The sequence below is a fragment of the Ascaphus truei genome, chromosome 5, assembly GCF_040206685.1.
Source record: "Ascaphus truei isolate aAscTru1 chromosome 5, aAscTru1.hap1, whole genome shotgun sequence".
NCBI lineage: Eukaryota > Metazoa > Chordata > Amphibia > Anura > Ascaphidae > Ascaphus > Ascaphus truei.
In genome coordinates this window covers 141,950,040-141,977,502 of record NC_134487.1, presented here as the reverse complement: position 1 = coordinate 141,977,502, position 27,463 = coordinate 141,950,040, and the positions used below count along the sequence as shown (strand labels likewise).

General features: G+C 38.7%; 1 protein-coding gene across 1 annotated transcript; it reads left to right on the top strand.

Annotated features, from left to right (window-relative positions):
- The first annotated feature begins 6,146 nt into the window (after positions 1–6,146).
- NKX2-5 (NK2 homeobox 5) lies at positions 6,147–10,982 on the top strand. Its single transcript, XM_075601004.1, has 2 exons — positions 6,147–6,614; positions 8,467–10,982. Exons 1-2 carry the CDS (start codon positions 6,320–6,322, stop codon positions 9,069–9,071), a joined length of 900 nt encoding a protein of 299 aa, XP_075457119.1. The 5' UTR covers positions 6,147–6,319; the 3' UTR covers positions 9,072–10,982.
- The last annotated feature ends 16,481 nt before the right edge of the window (positions 10,983–27,463 follow it).

Sequence of the window (27,463 nt, the reverse complement as noted above, 5' to 3'; positions counted from 1 at the left end):
TGATCTACCTTTGGGAGCTGTGTTTGGGTGCCATGTGTCTGGGTGCCATGTTTTCCTAACTGTATACATAGCTCTATTTGGAAACCCCCAGACATTCCCTGACCTGCTTGTTGATCAGCTAATGATCACATTACAAAAGTATCTATTTTATACAGAGCACCCATCACACACCTTCTGATGCTTGTGGTCCTAGATTTACATGTCACCCACCCCCCTTATTTAGAATGAATGGGGAATGGTTTCTCATTCCAATACTGTAATCCTCTCCTGATTCACATCCCAAATATCCATGTGGCTTCCTAGCACATAACTGGAAGGAAGACAACTCGGAAACAGAGGGTTTTTTTCTGAATTCACTGTATCATGTCAGGGAGACACAGAACAGACCCCCTCTCTATTCCCTCACTGTTTGCTTTTTCACCAATTATTGCCCCAGTGCTGCTCCATTGTTGATACAGCAATTCGAAAAAGTGGTAATGTTCATTTGTCAGGGGCCTCAGCCCTGGACTCCCACTGCCTGAAAAATATATACACAAAGCAAAGGTCTCAGGCAAGCTCCTTCCATTTGTTTCTCAAATACAGTACTAAAAGTGATGCATTGTTGAAGATAAAACTGAGGATAAAGCTGCCTGTCTCCAATGGATGTCTGTGAACGCATTAATGACATTCCAAATCATAGCTAAGCTTATCATTCAATTTATCCTGATACCTGAAAGCAGCCTCATAGATAATCAGATAAATGGTCTGGTTTCTCTGCTTGGCCGGGGTTACTTGAGGCTTCAGCTTGTAATAGTATTCACATAAATTACAGGACAATTAGCAGACTTAAATATTAACCCATTCACTCCAGGGTCAATGTTGCTACCACTCTTTTCCTCATGTTGTTATTATTATTATTATTATTAATAATAATAATAATATGCTAGTTATTGTTAGTGTGTTACTATGGTGATATTAAGAGCAAAGCCAACCATTATATAGTATTATTATTACTATATTATTTATATTAATACTATTATTATTACTGTTGCTATTTTATTACTGTGTTTATTATTAATATTATTATGACTATTATTATAATTACTGCCATACTTATTTTTCTTCTCGTTCTAATTAGTATTAATCTGGTCACTGCCTGAATAATGTCAGGGACATGCAAGCAGCATGAAATGATTACGACTCTTTATTAGATAAATGAGAAAGAACGTGAGATGTGCACTCGAGGCTGAATTTGTGCTATATTTTCCAGAGCATAGCATTGCTGCATTGTGGTTACCAGCAGACTGCAAGACACCAGGAGACACGACCCATTTGCTCTACTGTACGTTCAAGAGGTAATGGTCATTTATACTGGCTCCCGTGGTAGTAATGACTTCACTGTGTATATAAACATAACCATTGATAACACTGATGATAATAATAATAATAATAATAAAAATAATAAAAATAAAAATAATGCTAATAAATATATTTATATGTCAGATTGGGTATTCTGTCTCTCTGTCTCTGTCTCTCTCTGTCTCTCTCTCTCTCTCTCTGTCTCTCTCTGTCTCTCTCTCTCTCTCTCTCTCTCTCTCTCCTCTCTCGCTCACTCTCTCTCTCTCTCTCGCTCTCTCTGTTAATCAGTTCACAAGAATACAAATGAGCTGAATAATAATGCAAATGCTGCAGATAATGTATTTGTATCTGATTTCACCCGGTACGCAGGTTATATTATAAAAGAATGCATAGTAGCAGACAATGCAATCAATATACAAACAAGTTGTGTAAATGGATATTTAAAGTCTTCCACAATCCTAAGGACACATATCCCTTTGCTTTAAGTATATTATGCACTTCCATCTTGCTCACTGTAAAATGTTGGAGTTTGTGTATTTTCTTATTTTCCTTTCAACACAAGGGATACAATCTGTTTTGTGTTCGTTAAATCACTATTTTAAAAATGTAACTTAATTTCTCTCATTTTCATAGAAATTTGGACACAAAAAAATCTGCAGTAGTTCCAATGAAAAAGGCTGTTGTTTCCAATTTGATTTCTTTCCTTTCATAGAGTAAATCTAATGCTGCTCTTCTCAGCCTCATGCATAGCCCCATATAAACATCCCCACACATTATATGTCCCGGGATAAGTATTATTTTCCAACCCAATGGGGTCAGCTTATTCTCCCTTATGCAAGTTCCCCCTCCCCCCACTGCGCTTTATTAAATTAGATACAAGTATTTGTTAGTAATACAGCAACAAAAGGTTTAAAATATTCGGAATAACTTGAATAAATTGGCTTCTGTTTTAAATGTGTTGGATATTTTTTTATAATACTACTTTACTTTTTTTATATTGTATGTGCTACTAACCTCCATTTATTTTTCTGCTAATAATAATAATACGATATACTCTGTGTGTATGTATGTATATATATATATATATATATATATATATATATATATATATATATATATTATTCTTTAATGGTAATTTTGTGAGGTAAGTCAAATAATTGATAACTGAATTTCCCAACCTCTTTTTCTAGCGAAATCAACAAGGAACTCCGTTAAGACAATATGACATGATTATGAGTGGTGCTGTAATACTAATTGGGAAGGGATCAATGTCTCCCATTTTTGAATGCTGAATTATTTGTTTATTGTTGTTTATTGCAATTTAGTTACATACTTAGCGCTTAGTACGTAACTAAATTGCAATAAACAGAAATAAACAAATAATTCAGCATTAAAAAATGCTATAATTATTTAGATTAAAATAATTCAGCATTAAAAATATATATATATATATATATATATATATATATATACATATATATATATATATATACATATATATATATATATATATATATATATATATATATACATATATATATATACACACACACACACGCACAATATATATATATACTGTATACCGGTAATATGTATATTTTCAAATGATAGTTCTGCACTTCTGCGACTATCGCATGAATCACATCCCATTGTCTGTCCTATTATATACACACGGTATCTGTCCTATTATATATACACTGTATCTGTCCCATTATATACACACTGTATCTGTCCCATTATATACACACTGTATCTGTCCCATTATATACACACTGTATTTGTCCCATTATATACACACTGTATCTGCCCCATTATGTGCATACTGTATTTATCCTATTATATTTCCAAACGTTTCAAAGAGTCTGAATTTCTTAGTACACAAGAACTGGGCCAATTTGTCAGGTACTGTAAGTCCCATCATAGAGCTTTGTATTAAAGTTACGGATTGTCACTTCAATGCACTTAAACAAATATCACCTCAAGCGAAGAATTGCCTGCTAATAACTTTAGGTTTAGAAAACAAGGCACAAGGGGCCAGAATAATAAGTAGAAAGATCACTGCAATCATATTAACACATAGGAACATTATAACAAAAATCACTTGGGTGATCCCAAAAGTTACAACAAGCTATTAAAGCAAATATCCTAAATAATATTATTTCACGTAAAATAACATTAGGAATATGTAGGTGCTGTAATGGATGCATATCCCCATTAAATAGCCATATTTCAAACGTCTGTTCACACTAATCTATTAAAGTGTCAGCCTCAGCTATGACAGGCAACCTGATTCACTAACAAATACTACAGGGCATTATCATCCATTTTCAGCAAGAATTTTAATTGAAACGGATGTTGCCACTTTACAGGATGGCCAGACTGAGATAAAAGTGCAACTCTTTTTAAGCTACAGCAGCACAAACCAAGACAAGACTGCGGGAAAGAGCAGGTCTGGAACAAAAGCAGCACTTTGTATGAGGGGGAACCGGTTTATACATATTTACGTCAACCACTTAGAAATATATTTTTCTAAGGACAGGAAAGGTGCAGGAATACTATAATAATACACTGGGGTATGTTGTTGGTTGGATTTTAAAAATGAGCAAGTGTGGTATAACTGATACTTTTGTTGCTAAATAGGTTAAACATAAATAAAACACAATATATATATTCATATTACTGTGTTTAATGATATTTTATTACTGAAAATAGTGAACATATGATCTTTCATAAGGGGTCTTTAACTAGGGAGGGGGGGGGGGGGTTATTTGCCAGAAAATGACATTTAATAAAATACTGGTGGAATTTCGGGTGTCAAGTGGGGTCTAAATATATTCAGGACAGATAGGGATAAGGAGACGGTTTTAGGGTGTGTTGAAGACTTGTCCATATTATAGACACAACATATTCATATTAAAACATAAGTTTTATTGTTTCTTAACACATTTTCTGGGTTGAAAACAGATTTGTTTCTGTATCAGAGAATATAGTTCAGAACAATCATTAATGTCCTGTGTCTGCATGAAATGATCACCCTGCACAGTGAGGCTCACTCGTGAGAACCCCAACGAAGCTTTGGGCTGCAGATTCGGGTCGCAAACAGACCTCTGTCCCCTTACATGTCCCATTTTAGAGCACAGATCCGCATACAGTGAGCAAATGCATGAATCTGGCTGCTGATTGTCTTCTGCAAACTTGAACACACAAACTGTAGAGAAATAAATCCTTATTAATGTTCCTCCTAAAAACAACTTGTATTTGTTTACATGGTGATAAGATGCCCTTTGGGAATATCTGTTCCTATTTGATTTTGTTTCATTTGTCAACATATGTTATTGGGGAGTGTGTGTGGTGGGGGGGGGGGGGGGCTTGTCTGCCAGAGGAGACAATAACGCCAGAAAATGCAGGGTTGGGGTTCAAATGTGTACCTTGTGGTGTCTTGTTATATAGGTTTTCTACTTTCCTTAATATCTGTGCCTTTTTATACAATTGTGTTACTTTCTTTAACATGTGTCCCTCTTATACTGGTATGTTGCATGTGGGCTTCTTATTTCCCTTACTAGTCTTTATCTCTGGGCTAAATATGTATGGGGCCCAAGAAAGATGGCTACTCAATTAGTTTCAGGGCTGTACCATTACGTTCTACAATTGGTAACATGTATCTTTTGTATGCTTTCAATGGCTAAATGATACTCACCAATACCTGCAATGTTACCCCCATGTCTTACTCTAATATATCCTTTTCTCCACTGAAAGACCAGTTGAGTAAAAACAATACATATACCTGAGAGCTCTATCCACTAATGACGTCATTAAGTTCTAATGGTGTCACTGAGTGGGACCCCTAGCACACAGGAGTCACAAGTGAATAATAGTGTCACTTATTTCCACTAAATGTCTTTTTTTCACATATCTGTGAATTCTTTGCTCTAATGAACCCAACAATCAAGTCAAACAACTTCCCACTAATATATATATATATATATATATATATATATATATATATATATATATATATATATATATATTTGGATTAGTTGTGTTTCTTCCATTTCTCAATTATTGTGCAATTTTTACCAAACATTATTTTAATAAATAGATTAACGTCTCTTTGATTGACTATCTCTCTTTTATTTTACACTTGGAAATCTATTAAAGCGTGCTTTCATTTTCTTTAAGAGGAAGTGAAGATTTAAATTGATTTTATGGAATAAATATGTGTATTTTGCAATAAGAGAATGATAAAATCAGGCATTCATATTGTTATTTAAGATTAACTTTCTTTCAACTGGCCATAATATCATATTTACAAAGAATAAACCACTACAAATTAAAATTTGTTTTTTTTTAGTTATATGTCATTTGACAAATATCAAAGTATAAGACACAATGAGGTATTACAGTGAAATATCGCATTTACAAAAATGACCTTCCTCTAAAATATATGAAATAAGATATTACCCATATTTCGCTTTGTTTGCTGTGAGTACCAGTGCTATATACCAACACCACGATTTCACTATGTAATGCAACATATGAAATGAACAGATCAGTTACAACTTCAGTCTTAGAAAAAAAATAACTTGCAAATAAGAAAAACAGTAAAGATTATCATGTGTTTAAATAATAATATAAAACTAGTGTTTACCGGAACCTGAAATCACAAACACACTGGCATGTCTTAAAATCAATTGGATGTTTTTCAGCTGTATGTCTATATTAGGTGACATATATCTGTGGATTCCTGCGTCATCCATGCAACTTTGGCCAATGGAGAGATTGCTTCAAAGAGGACAACTTTAGACCCTCCTTCCTCTGCCTTATGGTGCGAGATACCTAACTATACCCAGCACTTACTAGGTGAAGACTACACGTTGGAATGAGATGCCTCTCTTGAAAAGCTTTGGGATATAATATCGCCTTTCTTTCTCCTTTGGGGAGGTTACATGAGTCTGTTTTTGGTGTTTTAGCTGGTGCCACAATGTTTCCCAGCCCTGTGACTTCTACTCCATTTTCTGTGAAAGACATTTTGAACTTGGAGCAACATCAGACTGGTCTGTCTGCAATGGACATATCTCCTAGGTTGGAGACTTCTTCTTGCATGCTGTCCAGCTTCAAACAGGAATCTTACCCAGGGACTCCCTGTCTTTCGGAACTGAGTGAGGATCTGTCCCAGAGAGAGGTCTCTAAAGGCTCCTCACCTTTCCCTGGATCATTTTATGTCAAGAATTACATGGAAATGGACTCATCAAAAGACCCCAAAGAAGATAAGAAAGGTAAAAGCACTGCTCTATTATAACCTGGGAGCCCTGACGTGTCTAATGAACTGAGCAATAATGTAACGATTAGGAGTGAAGCACATTAGGATATTGGGGAAGTTGTCATATCTGGAATAATTTCCTAATTTGATGGATGTTATTTTTTTCAGTCCCTGTGATTTTATAACAATAGTAGCTCACGTTGATGTTATTGTGCTGGTAGCCCAAATCCACATTGCCTATGGCCCAGTTTGTAATATTGTTCTTTAAAACAACATCTAGTTATGTCCCTTCGTGGAATGATCAATATATTCTCAACGTATAAAATGAGAAATATCTAAGACAAAGTTTGCATCACCATAAATGCACACAATAAAATTCAAATATAAGGGTAGATTGAATTAGCATCGTAGCGATGTCCAGTTGTGCTGTTATATTTATCAGATCGACCATCATTTTACGTATAACCACAAATAATGTCCTTTAACTGCATTGGTGTGTGTAATTGTTGCTATTTAAAATAAATGTTAGACACTTCAGTATGCCAGATTTTATTGTTTCCAGTATTATACACACACACACACACACACAACCCACATGTTCCTACAGTATTGTTCAAATTCTTGAATGTTTATTCCAAAGGCATTATACACATACAGTATGTAAAACGTGACAGAAAATCACCATACAACTTGCCCTCCTTAGAATTATACCGTAACTTGATCACTTTCTATACAGATGCAGATACTTTGGACAAAACGCAATACGTTTAAACTAGAACTCTGTACACTTAGAATATATGTAGAAGAAATAAAAGTGCTATTAATACGAAAATATTTATTTGTGATCTAGAAACGAAATCTTTATAAAAGCTAAGATTGTGTTTATGAGAATTTCACTGAATTTGTTTAAAAATAACCATAATCGAAACAGGGTTTTTTAAGGTAACTGCTTACTTTCTTTTCGTCAAGAAAATTGAAAAATGCTCATTAATAATCCAATGTTCGTCTACTGTATCTGCAACGTATTGCTATATTATTTTGGTATTATAATTTTTCAGCAAATCTGGACGCCGGGGATTCGATTAAAAAAAAAAACCCACAATCTTTTAAAATACATTTTTTTTACCCCCATATGAATAACAGCAATGACGACCAATTCAACAGAAAACGACTATTACACATCCATTTTGTTTCATGTTTACTGTACATAACACATATGAGGGGGAATGGTTTAAAATAGATTGTGTTTAAGTATTTTTTAAATGAGTGGATCCTCCGAATGCGCTGATTTCATGGCTTGTTTTGTTAGCTATCTCTTTAACAGGGTGTGTTGGAGAATTTAATGGATTATTTCCACGTAATATTTTACAATTAATGTTCAACTTGGTTATATAATTTAACACATAATCCAAATGATCCCATGTTGACGTCAAATACATTTGGGTATTTTCCTCTTTTAATATTAGTCTTCAATATCCCTTTCCCTAATATATACAATGTGTGTGTGTGTATTTATATATAATATATATATATATACAGTATGTATGTGTGTGATATATATATATATATATATATATATATATATATATATCACACACATACATACTGTATATATATATACATGTATATATAAAACACACACATACATACTGTATATATATATATTATACATAAATACACACAAATAAATATATATATATGTATATATATACATACCACACACATACTGTACACGCGCGCGCGCGCGCGTGTGTGTGTGTGTGTGTGTGTGTGTGTGTGTGTGTGTGTGTGTGTTTGGTATGTACACGAAAAACGAATATATGAAATTGCAGCTTTATTACTGATGTTTTTCATTTATCGTTTCCCAGAAGTCTGCTCACTTCAAAAAAAACTAGAAAATGACAAGAGGGACTTGGAAGATCCAGAGAGGCCAAGACAAAGGAAGAGAAGGAAGCCTCGGGTACTGTTTTCCCAAGCTCAGGTCTATGAACTGGAGAGAAGATTCAAGCAGCAGAAGTACCTGTCAGCTCCAGAGAGAGACCATTTAGCTAACGTCCTGAAGCTCACCTCTACCCAGGTGAAAATCTGGTTCCAGAACAGAAGGTACAAATGCAAAAGACAGAGGCAAGATCAGACTCTGGAGATGGTGGGACTTCCACCTCCAAGAAGGATAGCTGTTCCAGTGCTGGTGAGAGATGGAAAACCTTGCTTGGGAGAGTCTTCTTCTTACAATTCCCCATATAATGTCAGCATTAACCCTTACAGTTACAACACTTATCCTCCTTACTCCAACTACAGCAACCCAGCCTGCAGTGGCAGTTATAACTGCAGCTACTCTTCCATGCCAAGCATGCAACCAACAACAGCTGGTAATAACTTTATGAATTTCAGTGTGGGGGACTTGAATACTGTGCAAACTCCAATCCAGCAGGCCAGTGGTGTATCTGCACTCCATGGAATCCGAGCCTGGTAAACCTGGCCCAGATCCTTCACCAAGGCACGCAACGCAACCGTGGCATTGAATAAGGGCTGGAATGAGCTGCAGAGACTTTGTGGGAAAACTAAGATGTTCTGCACACATCGCTGACTAGATGTGGCTTATTAGACCTAGGGTGTGTGTGGTTGAAAATGATGATATACAAGGGACATTGATCTGTTGAAGGACTGGAGCAATATACAGAAGATACACATCTTATCAAGGGGAGTTTTTTGTTTTTTTTGTTTTGTTCATGTCGTGTAGTGTTCAGATTTTAGCAGCACCAAGGTATTTACAGATTATCCAAGCCTGTCTTCTTATGTATTTACAGTAATCCCTTCACCGCAGGATAAATCAGCATTCAGCAATCCAACGAAGCTGTGTCTCCTCGTGCAGTGAAGGGGTTATATTGACTACTACTGGGGAAAATGGGTAATACATTGAGTTAAAGAATACATGAAGGAAAGTTAAATAGTTCCGTAGTGCACATAGCAGCCCCACTTTATCAGGGAAAACAATTATAATTAAAAACGAAATAATGCACATAATAATATGCAGTAGGGAAACTTAGATAAATAGACCTAGAATACTCCCATTTTCCATTAATTTGTTGATTGGAAAACAAAATATTCTCTGCTCTCTCTGTGTGACTCTCATTGCCACAGTATACACATTAGGTGTGATTTATAAGGGGACACTTTATAGGTATTGGGGACAAGAAGCAGCTGGCCTGTTATGTCTCAGTTACAAAGTGGGCTATGGATGAAACTTCTGAAAGGTTATGTCAGAAAGCACATGGGACAAAGTTTGCAGCCATGTATGGAGCAGAATTCGGATTTATCATTAATGAACATGCAGGTATTTGCATCAATGTATTAAGCTACTTTGCTTTTATTCTACCATCAGAGCATCAGCCTCTGATTTAGTGAGCAGCTAAGTGGAGCAAATAAGAAGTTAAACGGGATCTGTAGAAAAGGTATCCCATCCTGTGATACACTGTATTAATATCTGCATGTAAGGCTCACATTTTTCTAACAATGTAAAAAAAAATTGCCAGTGTCAAAAACTTCTGTGGAAAAGAGTTCTGGGTTAAATGTTATAAGCATGATCACCGATTTTCTTATATTATATGTAACCACTAGGAAAAAGTAAAAAGATAACTTTAATTTTCATCTATATGGACTGCTTAGGATATTGGTACAAATATATTATGTGCGTCAGATGTAAGACACTCATTAATCAATCATTATAGACATCGGCATTTATGCCATCTCAGATTTGGCAAAGTTTATTTTACACAAAAGAGTGGGATATATTATGTGTCAAGTGCAGAATATGTGCAACCGGTTAAGAAATCTTTACCCCCTATTCTATCCACAAAGTAAATCATAAGCTGGAGCCAGAAGGGCAGATGCACAATACACTGATGCTGAAACACATTCACACTGCCTCAGCACCCATGGCATGGCTAAAGGGACTTTTGTATTTTATTTCTACATAGACCCTGTGGATGAGTTTTACTCTGAAAGACAATCTTCCCCATAACCAGCACCAGCAACTTTATAACCTTTGCAGGTGTGCCACATTTTAAAGGCATGTTCCTTTCTTGTAGCCCTGAACACTCACACCGTCACCTGAGTCCCTGGCCATTGACATCAGCGGTGTAAGGCAAATCTCTTCATCCATAGAAGCCAGTTTAAATGCAAATCATTGCAAACCCACATTGCATTGCTCTCATTGGGGCTTATTCAATATAAAGCGACAGTGCCAACGTGCCTCTACCAACATGGAAAGTCCTATTCAAGTCAGTGGGAGTTTCCATGCAGTAGCACCGAATCAGCACTATAGGACTGTATTGAATAAGTTCTGTTGATATTGGTCTAATGTTATATTGAAATGTAGTGGTACTAAGGCATAAGGTACTGACATGCCTGTTTCAGTTAAGTAACGAGACAAAGATGAAGCCTTTTATTAAAATGTTTCTTTTATACATGTTCTAGTAGAACAAGGGCAGTAATACGTTTTCTTGTGTCTCTTTTTCACTTAATGAATGGTTTGTAAACAACAAAGTAGTCATGCTCTATAACCCCGTTGCCATCAGACTTGACCAATGGGTATAATTGGCTATAATATTATTATGAGTCACTTATAATAGCCTCTGTAGTGCATTAGGGAGGTAATGAGTGAAAGGCCTGTGTTGCTTTATAACCTGCTCTGCAAGTTTCTGCAGCTATTTTTCCTGAGACTGGGATTCATTAGCACAGTGTCACTGTTGGGGTTCCAGAAGGCTTGTCCTATTTATTTTAAAGAGATTGTCACTAAGAAAGAGAAGTGTTCCTGGGAATACTCCTTTATCTTTTTGTTCCGCTCTCCTGGCTTTGCTGTGAGACAATCTCATACCAGCAATCCTATAAGGTTATCCTCTATTCTTAATGTACCAATTTAGATAGGATTTCCATGTCCTTTGTAGGCCATTTAGCACCACCTCTGGGAAATTTAAAAGGCTGTTTCTATTGGTTAAATATAATTTGTACGGATGACAAATGTAAAATACAGAAGTGTGAATAATTTATTTGCATCCTATACAATTGCAACCATCAACTTGCTATGTTCCTCTAAAAATGAACATACTTGATTACTTATATTAAAAGAGTGTTAAACTTTTAAGACTGTACTCTCCATTTTTCTATTGATGTCAATGTTTCTTGGTGCCAGCGATTTCATTTATTCCATTTCCAGAATGAAGCACTTGAAAACAGAATTTTAAACAGTAAGGGGTGATTGTCCCATAACTATGTCAGCAGAAGGTTGTTAAATATAAAACAAAATCGAGTAACACTATTACTAAACACGAAAGATGTGTATAGAAGAAACATTGTAATGTAAACTTTACAAATATAAACTTGCAAGGCATACACAACTGGAAAAATATATTTATCTCCAGACAAAATGCAATCATCATCATCAATCATCATCATCATCAATCATCACCATCAATACTGTTGTTGTTGTTGTTGATGATGATGATGATGATGATGATGATGATGATGATGATGATGATGATGATGATGATGATGATGATGATGATGATGATGATAAAAAAAGTATTTATGTACAGAGGATTTGAGTCACTAAAGGTTGATATTGCTACGTTAACATGTGGCTTCAATACAAAAATGGGATTGTATCAATAATTTGTTGAAATTATGCCATATTCACTAAGAATGATTTATTCATAAATAGGTGACGATATTGGTTTTCATTTGCATACACGAAAATTGCCTTAACCCAGAGTTAAATAACGTTAGTGATACAAATAAAAAACAACTCTGAGAAATCTGCATTAACGATACAATCGTGGGGGCGATTGGGAGATATCCCACTTTCTACCATAACGTGCCCTATGGCAGAAAATGATTTGACCCCCTCTGATGTCTGCGGCTACCAATGCATTACAAATATATGTCTTTAGGCACTGCGGAGGTTAACATACAACATAAACACCTTCAAAATAAAACAAATAAAAGCATTACTTCCATGAGTATGTAGTAAACCTTTAGTAGGCCAAGTGGCCAGCTAACCATGGGTTGTCCCCCATGGAGTTAGAATATTAATATGTTGTATAATGTTAATATGATGTATTTCTATCACCTATACTAGGTAGTCTTATCTTGTCTATGTATATAGTGGCCATTATACATACATTATATACATAAACAAAAAGGTCTAATATCACAGTGGTGTAGGAGGTAATACAAATTGACAATAGTTTTGGTGTTAGCCCGATATTGTCATGTTTCAGAAGTTTAGTAAATACCATGTAAATAAGAAAAGAGACATTAATATCTTATTTGCATGCTTATTTGCATAGGGGGCAGTTAAAAATAACTCTGATATACAACAGCATTAAAAAGCCCAGTATCACTGATTTAATGCTAATGTGTTAATTTACAAACCATTAGTGAATCTCCCTAATATTCGTTACATGTAAGCATGTGTTTGCCTCCTTGATGTTGCTATTCTCTGGCAGTTTCTGAGCTGCTGGTCAACTGAAACCATACTGGATACAAATTGTTCCTGCCTCCCGCAGAGTCAGTATACTACTAGTGGTATTATTTTGCTGATTGCAGGAGAGCATAGTTCTCTTAAGCCTTTGGGTGGCCCAAGACATAGCCACAGCCACGTGATGGTGTCTGGCATGCCAGGGGCCTCATGATGTAGTGGTTCCGTCATGCCCTTGAAGCGCTAAGTTTTCTTGGGCAGATCCCGTTCAGAATACAATCTGCAGGGAAATGAAGGAGGACTCCTCTTCTTTTTTCGGGTCAAGGCACGCCGGACTCACGTGACCAGCCGGACGAGTGGTCACGGGATTGTGATATGTTGGAGGGGCCGCAGGGTCCTTCATCACCCAAAGGGTCAAAGCATGGCGGCATAAAAGGCTTATGTGTTATTTCTGTGACAAGAGCTGGAAAAAAAGATCCTATTCCCTACAAAAAAAAAAAAAAGAAAGAATTTGAGGCTTCTCCCCCCCCCCCCCCCCGCCCCACTAAGTATTTGTATTTCTTTTGTAAAACAACAACAGATAACATTACAGAATTTTGAAATTTGCATATAACATTGGGTAGGGGGGCATGAGGGGGGATTGAGGGATACAAAAGAGAAAAAAGGGAGGGAGGTGAGGGGTGAATAGGGACACGGCACAACAGTTACATGGTTATAATTTATTTGGTTCAGTATTTGTTTATTTATCATTATTATTCAATACAACGTTATTTTAATCGGTTCTCCTATATCTACATCACAAAGCATCATCGGAGCTGCTACACTCATTACAACACACAGGAACCGATAACCCTCCCTACAAACTGCCTTTCTGTCCAGCCAAGGTCCCCAAATATTTCTGAATTCGTGCATAGTCTGTTGATTATTTGGGCTAAATTTGGCGTAGGACAGAATTTGAGGCTTCTAAATAAAAAAATGTATTGGTAATAAATACTGCGCTGTGCCACCACACTTTACCATGGATCTATTTGTGTAATTATCTAGCACTATGAAGTAATTCTTAGGCCTCGGGCATGGTCAGCGCCTGGGCGCTGACCCGTGCTGAGGCGCGCTGGTGCTTACCAGTGAGCCCCTGCAGCCGCAATGAGAGCGGCTTTAGTAGGGGATCGCCTACGCTTCCTCAAGCGTGCGGACGCGTAGGTCTTATCCAAATTTTAGATTTCGCGCAGGGCCGGTCACGTGAGCGGTTCGCCCAATGAGAGCGAACCAGCTCCGTGACGTCACTGGCCCGCCCCCTGACACGCCCACGGACGGCGCGCTAACCAAAGCCAGGGAAAGCACCCGCTTTCCCTCAGCCTCAGCGCGCCTCCGTAAGGCTGCTGCAAAACTGGACACAGCCTGGGGTGTAAAGCGTGATTCCATACAATGCACGAAGCTGAGTAAAGAAACTCTGATTCCTTACAGTGGTTCGTTCCGGGGTGAAAAGTCATGTTTTCTGGTTTGATATTTTTTTTTTCACAATTAGAGTTTATTCTGGAATAAGTTCCAGAGAAACTGGGTCCATAGATATTTAACATTACATAATGATAATAATAAATAACCTCTCCGGCAGTGAAAGGTTGAAAAATCCATGATATTTTCTTAGCATAGATTTTTGATTTTTTTATGCACTAACGGGAGTTCTTCATAGATGTAAAAATGTGTACAGAGCTTTTAAAAAAACTCACAGGTCTCTTCTTCATGTGTACAGTGAACCAACAAAAGAGCCTACTTAACTGCAGAAAAAGGTAGAAATGCAAAAGTATATTATCTTTATTGAGCTGTAATGGTATTTCCCTTAATTTGGTTCCCCCATTTTGATGCCCTCTGCATGACACTATATGAGCTTTCACATTGTACGGCTCAGTATACCTTAAGCCAGGGATGGCCAACTCCAGTCCTCAAGGGCCACCAACAGGTCAGGTTTTCAGGATATCCCTGCTTTAGCACAGGTGGCTCCATCATTATTACTGAGCCACTGATTGAGCCACTAGTGCTGAAGCAGGGGTATCCTGAAAACCTGACCTGTTGATGGCCCTTGAGGACCGCAGTTGGCCATCCCGGCCATAAGCACATATAGTTACATACTGGAAAAACAAATCTTTTTGTTCACAATGGGTTAAAGTTTCCTCTTACACTGGTTTTTACATGCTGAAAAAATGTTGCTGTCATATTTTGGGAACTCCGTAATGATTTTTTTTAAATAATAATTTCAGCCATCAACACTACAAAACCAGGATTTGCGCCATTTTATTTCCTCGGTAAGATATTAACCTCTGACAAGCTACTAAGAAGAAAAATGTTGTAATTCGGTTATATCTACACAATAATGTACCAGTTTAAAGATCTCTAAATGACCGTTATGTACACCTCTATTTATATACTGTACATGCTGATATTATGCATGTAAAGTACAAACACAGTGAAAAAAAACCTACTTACACTTGGGCCATAATTCTGTCCAGTAAATATATATTATATATATATAATTTCTTAATGTGTTGGATGCTGACAATTATTCTGCAGTGCCATTTTTGTAATTTACGTTTCATTCCACTGCAAAAGTATAACGTAATACAACTTTACAAATGAAAGGAAACTGGTATGTTTAATGGAGATATTTAATATACATTGAATATGAAGAAGCCTAAGGAAGCTATTATTTAAGTAAAAAAAAAAGCATATTAAATTGGGGCCTTAGGGGCCGATGCAGTAACTTGCGATATGTGTGTGTCGGCAGCGCGCTTAAATCTCCTGTGTTTGGCGGGAATTTGCCGCTAAATGCAGTAAATAGCGATTGTGAGATACAATGGTGAGTTGCACATGTTGCGAGTTCCTGCAGTCAGTGGCGGATGACTGCATGTATCCGTATTTCACTTGAATGTGGCGTCAACCTCTGCACATAAATAAAAAAAAACCTCCTTCTTGCTTAAAGCATTCAGTTACTCACGGTAGTGAGTTTCTTGCTGTTACTGACATTAGCAAACCTTTTACTGCTGTCCCTAATTAGATACTTTTGGAAACATAGCTGGTGCAGTGCTACAGTTGTGTCTTCTGTTCTTTGACACGTGAAGAGGTGATACATGTGTGCATGTGTCTTGTGACATTTCATGTACATTTGTGTCTGTGTGTTGGACTCTGTTGCAAAGCTTACAGTACATTTCAGTGAGTTGCTGTGTGTACTGTAACCGGTGCATGCAGCAAGAGGGGGATGACGTCATGCATCTGTATTGAAGAAGAATTTGGCGGCAACTTTTGAACATGAAAAAATCACCTCATGATAGTTTGACGCATTCTGTTACTCACAGCAGTGTGTTTCTTGCTGCTAGTGACATTAGCAAGGCTTTCACAGCGCTGTCCCTCAATAGATAGTTTTAGGAACATACCTGCTTCTTGTCATTCACAAGACAGACACCTTTGGCTAACATTAATAATGTATTTTATTATAAACAACACATGTAACAGGTTCTGAATGACATGTAATGCAATTGAAGCTGCGCTGCCAGCAGCAACAGTACAATGACACAACAATGTCACTAGCAGCTGAAATTTTCGGCTCTCGCCTGCTTGTTGGTGCCGCAGCTTTTTGGCGCTTTTCTCGCAAGGAGTTTCTCCCGCGCACCCCCGAGATCTCACTCGGCATCTACTGCATTCTGCGTGCTGCTTAATATGGCGAAATAGCCATTCTCGCCACCCCGCCAGCGCTTGATTTCCGGCAACAATTGCATATGCCGTTTTTCAGGTAACTCGCACACATACCGCCATCAACTGCATACTACATGCCCATCTCGCAATAAAACAGCCAAATTCAGCCTTCTCGCAAGTTACTGCATCGGCCCCTAAGTGTACAGTAGCAGTACATCTGCTCTTGTGTGCAACAGCTAGAGCAGTGTTTATCAACTAGGGTTCCTAGTAACCATTGGGTTCCTCGGGCATCCCTAAATGGTTCCCTGCAAAATTTCTGGTCATTTGAAAAGTGTATAAAATACAGAAGAATTTACAATGCATTTGATCACAGAGTTGCTATTAGAGATGGTTGGGGCTCCTCAGAATCTCGCTTTGGGTTCCTTAACTAAAAAAATAGTTGGAAACCACTGAGCGTGAGGAATTTTTATAGAAAGAGTGGCCACTTTCATTTGTGCAGATTTCTGTTTTTGTTCTTTGATGAAACACAATTGTTTTATTTTTTTCATTATTATCTATTTATTTATAGTTATGGGGGGTAATGCCAAATAAATAGCAACACATTTTTGAACTCCGACCCTTTTCGTCAAAGTTTGCAGGTTTTCATGTTTGTGAACTGTAGCTGTCGTTCAATTGACAGACACAATCCCAACGATTGAACGTCTGTGACTCTCCACGCCTGTTTCTCTAGTCGAACCTATCACCAATATAACCTCTAACTGCACCGTTTGGATGGTGTGTGAAATATCGTCACGTGTATCCCGCAGAGCGTGACTAATATGGAAGAATGGAATCATCTTTTTGAGATTTTGAATAATCAGAATTTTTTTTTTTGGGGGGGGGGGATTTGTTATAAAGAAAATTTTAAGAAGACTATTGGGGGGTGGGGGGAGATAGGAAGCAAACCAGGTTTGGAAGCAGGACGTAAATAAAATGGGGTTAGATCATTCATTAAAAGCATGGGAAACAGGTTAAGGCAAAAGAACAGCAAACTGTAGACTTTTCCATCAGAAAACATCATTAGTAGCAATTTGTCTCATACATTATATGTTATTTTTCAAGTATTAACAACAAATATAAACCATGAATATATCTAAAATACACCTGGAAATGTACTCCTGTATATAGAAATATTTTCCAATATTTGATTCCTCTTTAGATTTTCATGTACTTAATAAAGACAAATGTTCAATATACAGCAACAGATGTATAATATAAATACACCAGATTAAGATCTAAACAAATACATGTAAGTGCAATAATGTACATAGAGGTATTTCTAAAAGGTTTTAATTTTCTGTACTTAATAAAGGAACAAACAACCCTTTTTCAATATACACCACCCGATTTAAAATATAAATAAAGCTAGAAGGTGATATAATATTAATATTTCATTTATATTAATGTACAAATAAAATAAATGAAGGGCATACATTAATATAAACAAAATATAAATTAATATTGTTGAGGTATATATGGATATACATTATTGTACACCTATACTTTATACAGGTATTATATACCATATCATTAAGTGAAACGTTAATAAGTATAAAAATGCTACATTTCTCAATATTACAGTATAACAAGATTTGCATGAGCTTTTGGTAACGAACATGAAAATTTGTGTTATTAGCGCTGCCTTAATAATGCGTGCAAAGTTCGATCAACGCACATGTGCAGTATTGGAAAACGCAGGTAACGATGGTGTTTTTTTTCTAACGGACTTTATTTCTGCTTATCATTAGTTTTGAGGATCCCATTAAATGAAAGAAAAATAACAATAGTTACCTAATTAGGTAACAACATTATTTTCCCTCATTTCGCGCACTTCTGACGATCTACCTCTAAATTCTTACCAAAGCTCAACATTTTAACACTGATTAATAACAGTGTTTTTGTTTGCAATATATTGCCTGGTTCTAAAATAACACTACTGAAGAAACCGTCCCCCTTAATGTTTCAGGAAAACAGGAGTATTCCTGCAATCTGAAATCATATTTTTCCTCGTCAGTACGACAAGCAGCTTTCTTACACAAACCTAGTCTATAGATCCATGTCATAGTTGACAGATACATTTGTTTTATAAGAAAATAAACGGAGCAATCTTCTAAGTACACCATGGTGGTAACCCTTTCACTGCCAGACGGGCTTGCAACACTTTAAGAGAAAGACAAGAATCACTGTAGGAAGCGTAGCTGAGCTTGATAACGCTTTGCACCATTCATTTTTTTCTTCTTCAACTTTGTATTTTTATTACTTTTATAAAACAGCAACAAATAACATTACAGAATTTTGAAATATGCATATAACATTGGGGAGGGAGGAGGGGGGATTGAGGGATACAAAAGAGAAAAGGGGGAGGGAGGTGAGGGGTGGGGGTAGGAGGGAGGGGTGAATAGGGACACGGCACAACAGTTACATGGTGGCAATTTCTTTGGTTCAGTATTTGTTTATTTTTCGCCATTATTACTCAATACAACATTATTTTAACCGTCTCTTCGATATCGACATGATGCACCCCTTCATTTTCTAAGTAGGTTAGTGGCACAGTCTCAGTCACTACGTCCCCCCAACATTTTTTTGGTTGGGAAATTGCCTTTTTGTTAGGGTTTCATTCGTACGTTACGTCAACATCTTTTATTTTTGAAATCCTCAAGTGATTTTGGAGAATTCTAAAAAAAAAAATGAGATGCCCAGCGGCTCCTAAAATTGCCCCCATGGGGAACATTTCTAAAATGGCTTTCTAACTCAGCCTGCCTTAGTATAACTTTGGAAATACTGCAGCACTTGGGTAGGAGGGAGGTGGTACTCATCAAGCCGTCTCTCACTTATGCAACTGTTTTTGTAACCATGTATTATTTGTAATTTAACTTTGTGCCCAGGACATACTTGAAAACGAGAGGTAACGCTCAATGTATTACTTCCTGGTAAAACATTTTATAAATAAATAAGTTATAAAGCGTCCACGGGCAATACACGTCCAAAATAAAACAGTGCCACTTGTATCAGAGGTAAAAAATCCCCTTTATTCAATTCGATCTGTTTCTTTGGTGAATATGGTACTGAACCTGGAGACTTTATAAATAGCCCTAATTCAGCATAGAGCTCCTAACTAAATGTATATAGGAATTCCCTTACGCGACTGGTAGCCTCCCGCATAACGTGCTGAAAAATATTTGTTTCTTGGTATTTCCCCATGAAAAAAGAATCCTAGCAAATCTCACTGAAACGGGTTCACTGATGTCGGTCTATAGACTATAATAAATATAGTATACATCTACAGTATACAGTATACAATATAATCATTACAGTGTGTATTGTTGCATATTTCATAGTATTTCTTGTTGTTCTAAACTTTCTATGGCAGAGATTTGAAAGCTAACAAAATAAACCTTCGATCACAAAACAAACGTGAGGGATGGTAGAGAATACAAACGTACAAAAGAAAAAGTTTGCCATGTATTAAGTCAACGTGCAAGGTGACGTAACCCTTTATATACTGACATTGTCACTCCAAACTGATGAGATTGGCCAATCTGTTGTAATTCTGGTGAAATTCTCACATTTCTGAGCAGCGGAAACTTTTCCGGGAAAAATTTTAGACACACAAAAACCTTCAAAAAATGTTACCAAACAAAATTAAAGACATCTGCACATCTGTAACAAAGAAGCTGTTCAAAGGCTTCGGCACATATTTCCTAAGCGTTGCTTTTTCATAAGTCACTTATTCAAGCATCCCGGTGCCGCAAGGTGCTTATAGCAGAGGACTGTACTAAACATGCCCCTTGATGTGAAAAACAGAAAGTGAATCCTTGCACTTCTCCCTTTGGGATAGCAATACATGGGGAATATATATATATATATATATATATATATATATATATATATATATATATATATATATATATATATATATATATATATATATATATATATATATATATATATATATATATATATATATATATACATATATAGTGTAAAAATCTATAAGATAAAGGAGACTTTTGGTTTACATCCTTTGATCAATTAATGCCAAGCCTGCTAACCACGTGCCCCTTAATGCTTTCATTTGCAGTACATGTTCAAGTGTGTTCCAACAACGCATCAAAAAGTACGACACTTAAAATCACATAGGCTGCCGACAGGTCTCCCGGGGCCCAGGACTTCAGTCTTGACCTGGGCCCCCAGGTTATTAAAGCAAAAGGGAAGAGTAGTATTGAGCAGGACCCAGGACCGTTTCCCCGGCCCTCCTCCCCCCGGCCCTCCTCTCTCAGTTTTAGGCCCTGACTGTTTGAATCTCAGTGTTTCCGCAGCACAAAAAAAAAAAAAAAAAAAGACGGTGAAACAATATTGTTGAAGGCCCCTATGGCAGTTAAAATGGTTCAAACATAAATTAAAGCCCCAAATGAGTATATTCAATAAACCAAAATGCAGGGTTCTCTGTCAAGGAAAGGGTTACATCTTATGGCGAGCCTATAAATTGTGGGGGTAGGGGGGGGTAGGGAAATTGTTGTGTGATTGCATACATAGCTTTTGTGGGTCACATGTTAAATGACCCTCAAGGTATCCCCCTGCTTTGGAGAACAGAGGAAAATAAACATTTTAATCCTTAAACAATACAGCTGGCTACTGACTCTGTTTGACCTTGTTACTGCAAGAGGGTGCGGAAGGAGGGGAGGGTTTCCATGCATTGCAGATCTCTGTGTGATGAACGGGTTATACAGAAGGAAGCTTTGCAGAAGCTAAGTGAAGAGGCGCAGGAGATGCACCTAGGATAAAGAGGGCTGACTTTAATTACCCTTAAGTATTACAGTAGTCACTATCAAATGTCAATTATTGGAGTGAGAAACAACAAACATTGTAATTCACATACAGTCAAAACATCCTCTAAGTGTTTGAGATGCTATCAGTTGTTGATAAGGCAATTAGAGAGTTCTGTAGCTGCTCCTTGCTCTCCTATCTGTCCCATCAGTAAACAGAACAGGAGACAGCATGGCTGTGGCCCTGGGACACAGGATGAGAAGCCGTCAGGGAACTGCAGCTTCTTTCCTGTCACTAACACCCACCCAAAGAGCTTGTCTGTAACACCTTCCATGCCAGAGATATTGGCAGGACCCTGGGGACTTCTGAAGGTTGATGGGACTTTGCACTGCAGTATGATCACTGTGGAAGTAGCAATCCATACAGCTCAGTTTTTATTTTTACTTTGTGGACACTGGAGTATTTTCCATTGCGTGCACAAATCAATCACAGCTCATGGAGATTCACTTCAAGAATGATGGTTGATTAAACATTGAATATCCTAGCGATTAATTGAGATGGCTAAAAAAAAAAAAAAAAAAAAAAAGAGGCAACTTCCTTGTATATAAATTCCATTACATTTGAATGACTTTTTCATAACAAGTTGACAATTATCACAGTTTGGGCTCAAAAAATATTTTCCCATCTATTTTCCAACGCAGGGATCACTACAATGTGGGCATATCACCAGAACTTCTCCCTATTGCTGTGTGTGCGTGCGTGTGCGTGTGCGTGGCAGGATTTCTGCTGTGATGGAACAGCCAGGGCAATTACACTAGGCCTTTGATCCCCTGTGTAAGGGCTTTGGTTTGGTGCAATTTCATAAAGGTACAATTAACACCTCCAGCATTGAAGAGGTTAAAGAGGGCAGTTTGTGAAATGGAGACTCTTAAGTATCTTTACCTTAAACGTCTAACAGGAGACTTGCAGCCACCAGTGGGAAGGCAAAGAGTTGTTATGTAGTGTATTTCCATAGTATATTATGCTAATCATCGTTTAAACTGTTTTGATTTTATTTTTTTGCCTTACTGTTCTTAAATGCGGACGAACAAAATCCCCATAAACAATTAGGTATTGAAGGGTTTATGCCACAAGGAGAAGAACTGGATACTTTTCGTTGCTAAAGGAATTATTTTGATTATCTAAGGCGAACTAGGGCTGGAAATCAGGAAAAAATTCACAGTACTATCACACTTATGATTTGCAAAATGGATATTTAACAGTCTGATTCCATAAAACACAGTGATTCAGTTGGGGCTATAGGACAAGTTTTAGTTTAAGAGATATAACTTCCATATAGGGGTTTGTGAATATTGCCAATTTAAGGGGATATATCAATGGAAGTGTTGGTATAGTTGCCAAGTTACCTAATGTACAGTCCAAAGCTTCCCTCCCAGCGGCACATCTATGGATGGTATACTTATCTTTTCCCACCACGTTCAGCTTGTGCAATCCTAACTGAGCAAGGAGGACCCCACCACCTCCCAGAGCTCGCCACTACTTCTACCATTTCCTCTTCAAGCCGAGAACTCAAAGTTGAGAATCTGACAGTGAATGAATTTGAGCATTTGAGTCAATGTGACCAATTTTCTCTAGGGCCACAAGCTGCAGTGAAAAGTATCACCCCTCTGAGTTCTATAAGAGTGAACTATATGCAACACCCCCAATAAAATTTTGATCTGATCTTGACTGTATGTAATCACTCATTGATCAGTGCTTGAGCAGAGCAAACTGTATGAGTTAAAATTGTTGGTCCTAATAAAACCTTTCCAAATCTAGGCAGGAATGTCTGGTAACAGGCACAATCAGCACATATAAGACAAAATAGAGCCCTCTCTAGATGTATATTCTTCTGCTACTCCAGGCATTTTGTTTTAGCAATGTAACAAGGCAGGATAGACCTATATTACATTTCTGGTCAAATTAACCATTGCCCTTAACAGCTCTCTAGTTATAACTAATCTACAGGTCTCTGTAATATTTACTATGTAATATTTTGTATTGTATTGTATTGTATGTCTTTATTTATATAGCGCCATAAATGTACATAGCGCTTCACAGTAGTAATACATATCATATAAATAACAAATAATATAAATAAGAGATCATGGGAATAAGTGCTTCAGACATACTGTAAAAGTAACATTAAGGAAGGAGTCCCTGCTCCGAGGAGCTTACAATCTAATTGGAAGGTAGGGAGAACGTACAGAGACAGTAGGAGGGAATTCTAGTAAGTGCATCTGCAGGGAGCCAAGCTTTATGTATCATGTGTCCATGATTATTCAGTGCTATTCATATGCTATTTTAAGCAGATGTGTCTTAAGGTGAGTCTTAAAGGTGGATAGCGAGGGGGCTAGTCGGGTATTGAGGGGAAGGGCATTCCAGAGGTGTGGGGCAGAAAGTGAGAAAGGTTTAAGGCGGGAGAGAGCTTTAGATACAAAGGGGGTAGAAAGAAGACATCCTTGAGAAGAACGCAAGAGTCAGGATGGTGCATAGCGAGAAATTAGGGCTGAGATGTAAGGAGGGGCAGAAGAATGTAAAGCTTTAAAAGTGAGGAGGAGAATTGAGTGTGAGATACGGGATTTAATCGGAAGCCAGAAGAGGGATTTCAGGAGGGGAGATGCGGAGACAGATTTCGGAAAGAGTAGCGTGACTCTGGCAGCAGTGTTTAGGATAGATTGTAGGGAAGACAGGTGAGAGGCAGGAAGGCCGGACAGCAGGAGGTTACAGTAATCGAGACGTGAGAGAATGAGGGCCTGAGTCAGAGTTTTAGCAGTCGAGTAACAAAGGAAAGGGCGTATCTTTGTGATATTGCGGAGGAAAAAGCGACACGTTTTAGAAACCTTTTGAATATGAGAGGAGAATGAGAGAGAGGAATCAAGTGTAACCCCTAGGCAGCGTGCTTGGGCTACTGGGTGAATGATCGTATTTCCAATAGCAATGTGGATCTGTATTGTCTTCCATATAAACATCTGTATTTTATTTTTATTGGGCCAGTTGCCGTTAGATGGTGTAAATAAACACTCTTACACCAGGAGAAAATATGGAGGTACAGTGGCGACACAGTTTATTCTAATACGGCTAGAGCCGCAAGCCGCGTGGTGTGCCGGTTTTCTAATTTTTTTCCCTCGGCGTGCCGCGCGTCATCGATGCTCGGTCACGCTTCATCGGGAGCGTGCGCGCATGGCGCGCGTGCCCAGGGCTCCCTGAGGGAGCCCTGGGTTCCTTTAATGTGGGGGATGGCGGTGGGGGGCTCCGGGGGACCCGGTGGACCCGGAGAGGGGAGGGGGATGCCTCGATCGGAGGACCGATCTCCGAGGCTCCGGCACGCGTGCGGGACAACTCGGCGCGCGCCCGGTATTTGTCGCGGCCTAGACTGGGCAAATGTTAGAATATACTCGGCCGCGACAGTAGTAAGAAGCATATTTTGCCTAAATATATGTAACACAGTTCCCTCCCCTCTGAGAGATGTCACTACTGGTTACTGCTGTTGTGGTGCGGTTATACCTGTGAGGGTCCAGGAGAGCTGAGTGGTCTGCGATGGTGTGGGGAACAGGCCAGGCTTTTAATGATCTTGATGTTCAACTCAGGGTGTCAGTGCCTCCAGCTCCAGTGGGCTCCAGGATTTCCAGAGTCAGCCCCCCACTAGGGCAGATTCCATCCATACCTCTACTCAATAGACTGAGAGCTCAGGTAAGGGTATATGAAAAGGGATGCTTTATTTGTGCAGTCACTGCAGATGGTATACAGTGGATGCAGATTGATGACAGAGGGTCCCAGGCCTCTGGATGGTGCTGGGCTCTCTGTAATCTTGAGGCCTCTGATCTCTCTGACTTGGTCAGCCCAGGAGGGACTGACTGGCCTGGCTCACTCCCAGACTGGAGGAGCAGCACACACCTCCTCTATCTAGGAGGGGTGGAAGAGCACTGAACTATAATTTGGACTTTCTTTCTGAGACTCCAGAAGGGTAGGGCACAAGGTCTGTACCATGATTGGCTGTACACAGAACCTTGTGGCATCACCTCCTCTATCACTCAGTCAGCATGGAGGGGGGTGGGGCCAAAGCCCTAGGATAGTCTGCCACAGCCTGTAGCTACTAAGCTCCTTACGTGACAGAGCGTAGAGAGGCAGTCTGGGCTAGTCATGCTACACTCTCCCATGAGTGGAATTTCCATGCCCTCACTGGAACTAATTTAATGCACCATCCATCACTCTGGAGCCTGCAAGATAATAACAGGTTACACATATGATTATACAACATAACCAGAATACAATTACAGACAGCAAGACCCAATTCAGCCACTGATTACAGCGCTGATATACTACTTCTTCCAACATGAAGAATAGGGGTACTACTTGTAATATTTGGGATCAGGATTTTTGATTACCCGTCCCTCAAAATCCTTTACCCACACAAAATATAACTTAGGGGTACCAGCCTCCTGTCAGACTTCTACTCTGTCCATTAAAATACAGGTCCCTATGATCCATTTCCCCATTATGGTACATACAGTTAGGTCCGGAAATAATTGGACACTGATACCAGTTTTGTTATTTCGGCTGTGTATCAAAATAAATTCAAGTTACAGTTAAATAATGAATATGGGCTTAAAGTGCAGTCTATCAGCTTTAATTTGAGGGGATTCACAGCCAAATTGGAGGAAGGGTTTAGGAATGACATCTCTTTAATATGGAGCCCCCTCTTTTTCAAGGGACCAAAAGTAATTGGACAATTGACTCAAAAGCTGTTTCATGGACAGGTGTGGGCTATTCCTTCGTTATTTCATCATCAATTAAGCAGGAAAAAGGTCTGGAGCTGATTCCAGGTGTGGCATTCACATTTGGAAGCTGTTGCTGTGGACCCACAACATGCGGTCAAAGGAGCTCTCAATGCAAGTGAAACAGGGCATCCTTAGGCTGCAAAAAAAAGAAAGAAAATCCATCAGAGAGATAGCAGGAACATTAGGAGTGGCCAAATCAACAGTTTGGTACATTCCGAGAAAAAAGAACGCACTGGTGAGCTCAGCAACACAAAAAGGCCTGGACGTCCACGGAATACAACAGTGGTGGATGATCGTAGGATCCTTTCCATGGTAAAGTAAAACCCCTTCACAACATCCAGCCAAGTGAAGAACACTCTCCAGGAGGTAGGCATATCATTATCCAAGTCTACCATAAAGAAAAATCCCCAAATCAGCCTTAGATGCTGCAGGAATCTGCAACATTTCGTAACCCTGAGACTAGATCAGGGGTGGGCAACTCCAGTCCCCAAGGGCCACCAACAGGTCAGGTTTTCAGGATATCCCTGCTTCAGCTTTGGTGGCTCATAGGGTTGCCATGTGTCCGGTTTTGAACTGGACTGACCGGTATTTTACTACTGCGTCCGGTAAAAAATGAGAGGTAAATCCGGACATGTATGTGCCCGGTATTACCCCTCTGAACGTACGTTGGGCAGCGCAAGCAGGGACCACCGACAGTGGTGAGAGCCGGGCCAGACGTCCCGGGCCTGGCTGCCAGACAAAGTAGTTGCCGCCGAGCCCCCAGCTCTCACCCAGCTGTGGGCCTCCCTCACTCTGTTGCACGCCTAGCTAATGATGATGGCGCACGCTGGGCCTCTCTGACGTCGGCGCGTGCCGGAAGTTAGCTGTGCTCAGCTTCCGGCGTGCACGGGCATGAGATGGAGGCCTGGCGTACGCCAGCGTCATAAACTCGGCTTGGGACAGAGTGAGGGAGGCCAAGCAGCTGGGGAGAACCAGGGCCAGTGGCAGCTACAGGACAGGCAGACAGGCCCCCCGCAGCCACCGGGTCCAGCCTGAGATCATCCCTAAGGTAAGTCTGTATTTGTATATGTATTGGGG

Excerpts from the sequence above, each read along its gene's own strand:
- NKX2-5 (XM_075601004.1), top strand. The coding sequence starts at position 6,320 with ATGTTTCCCAGCCCTGTGACTTCTACTCCATTTTCTGTGAAAGACATT. Across the intron at positions 6,615-8,466 it reads CCCCAAAGAAGATAAGAAAG|AAGTCTGCTCACTTCAAAAA; the intron begins GTAAAAGCACTG and ends ATCGTTTCCCAG.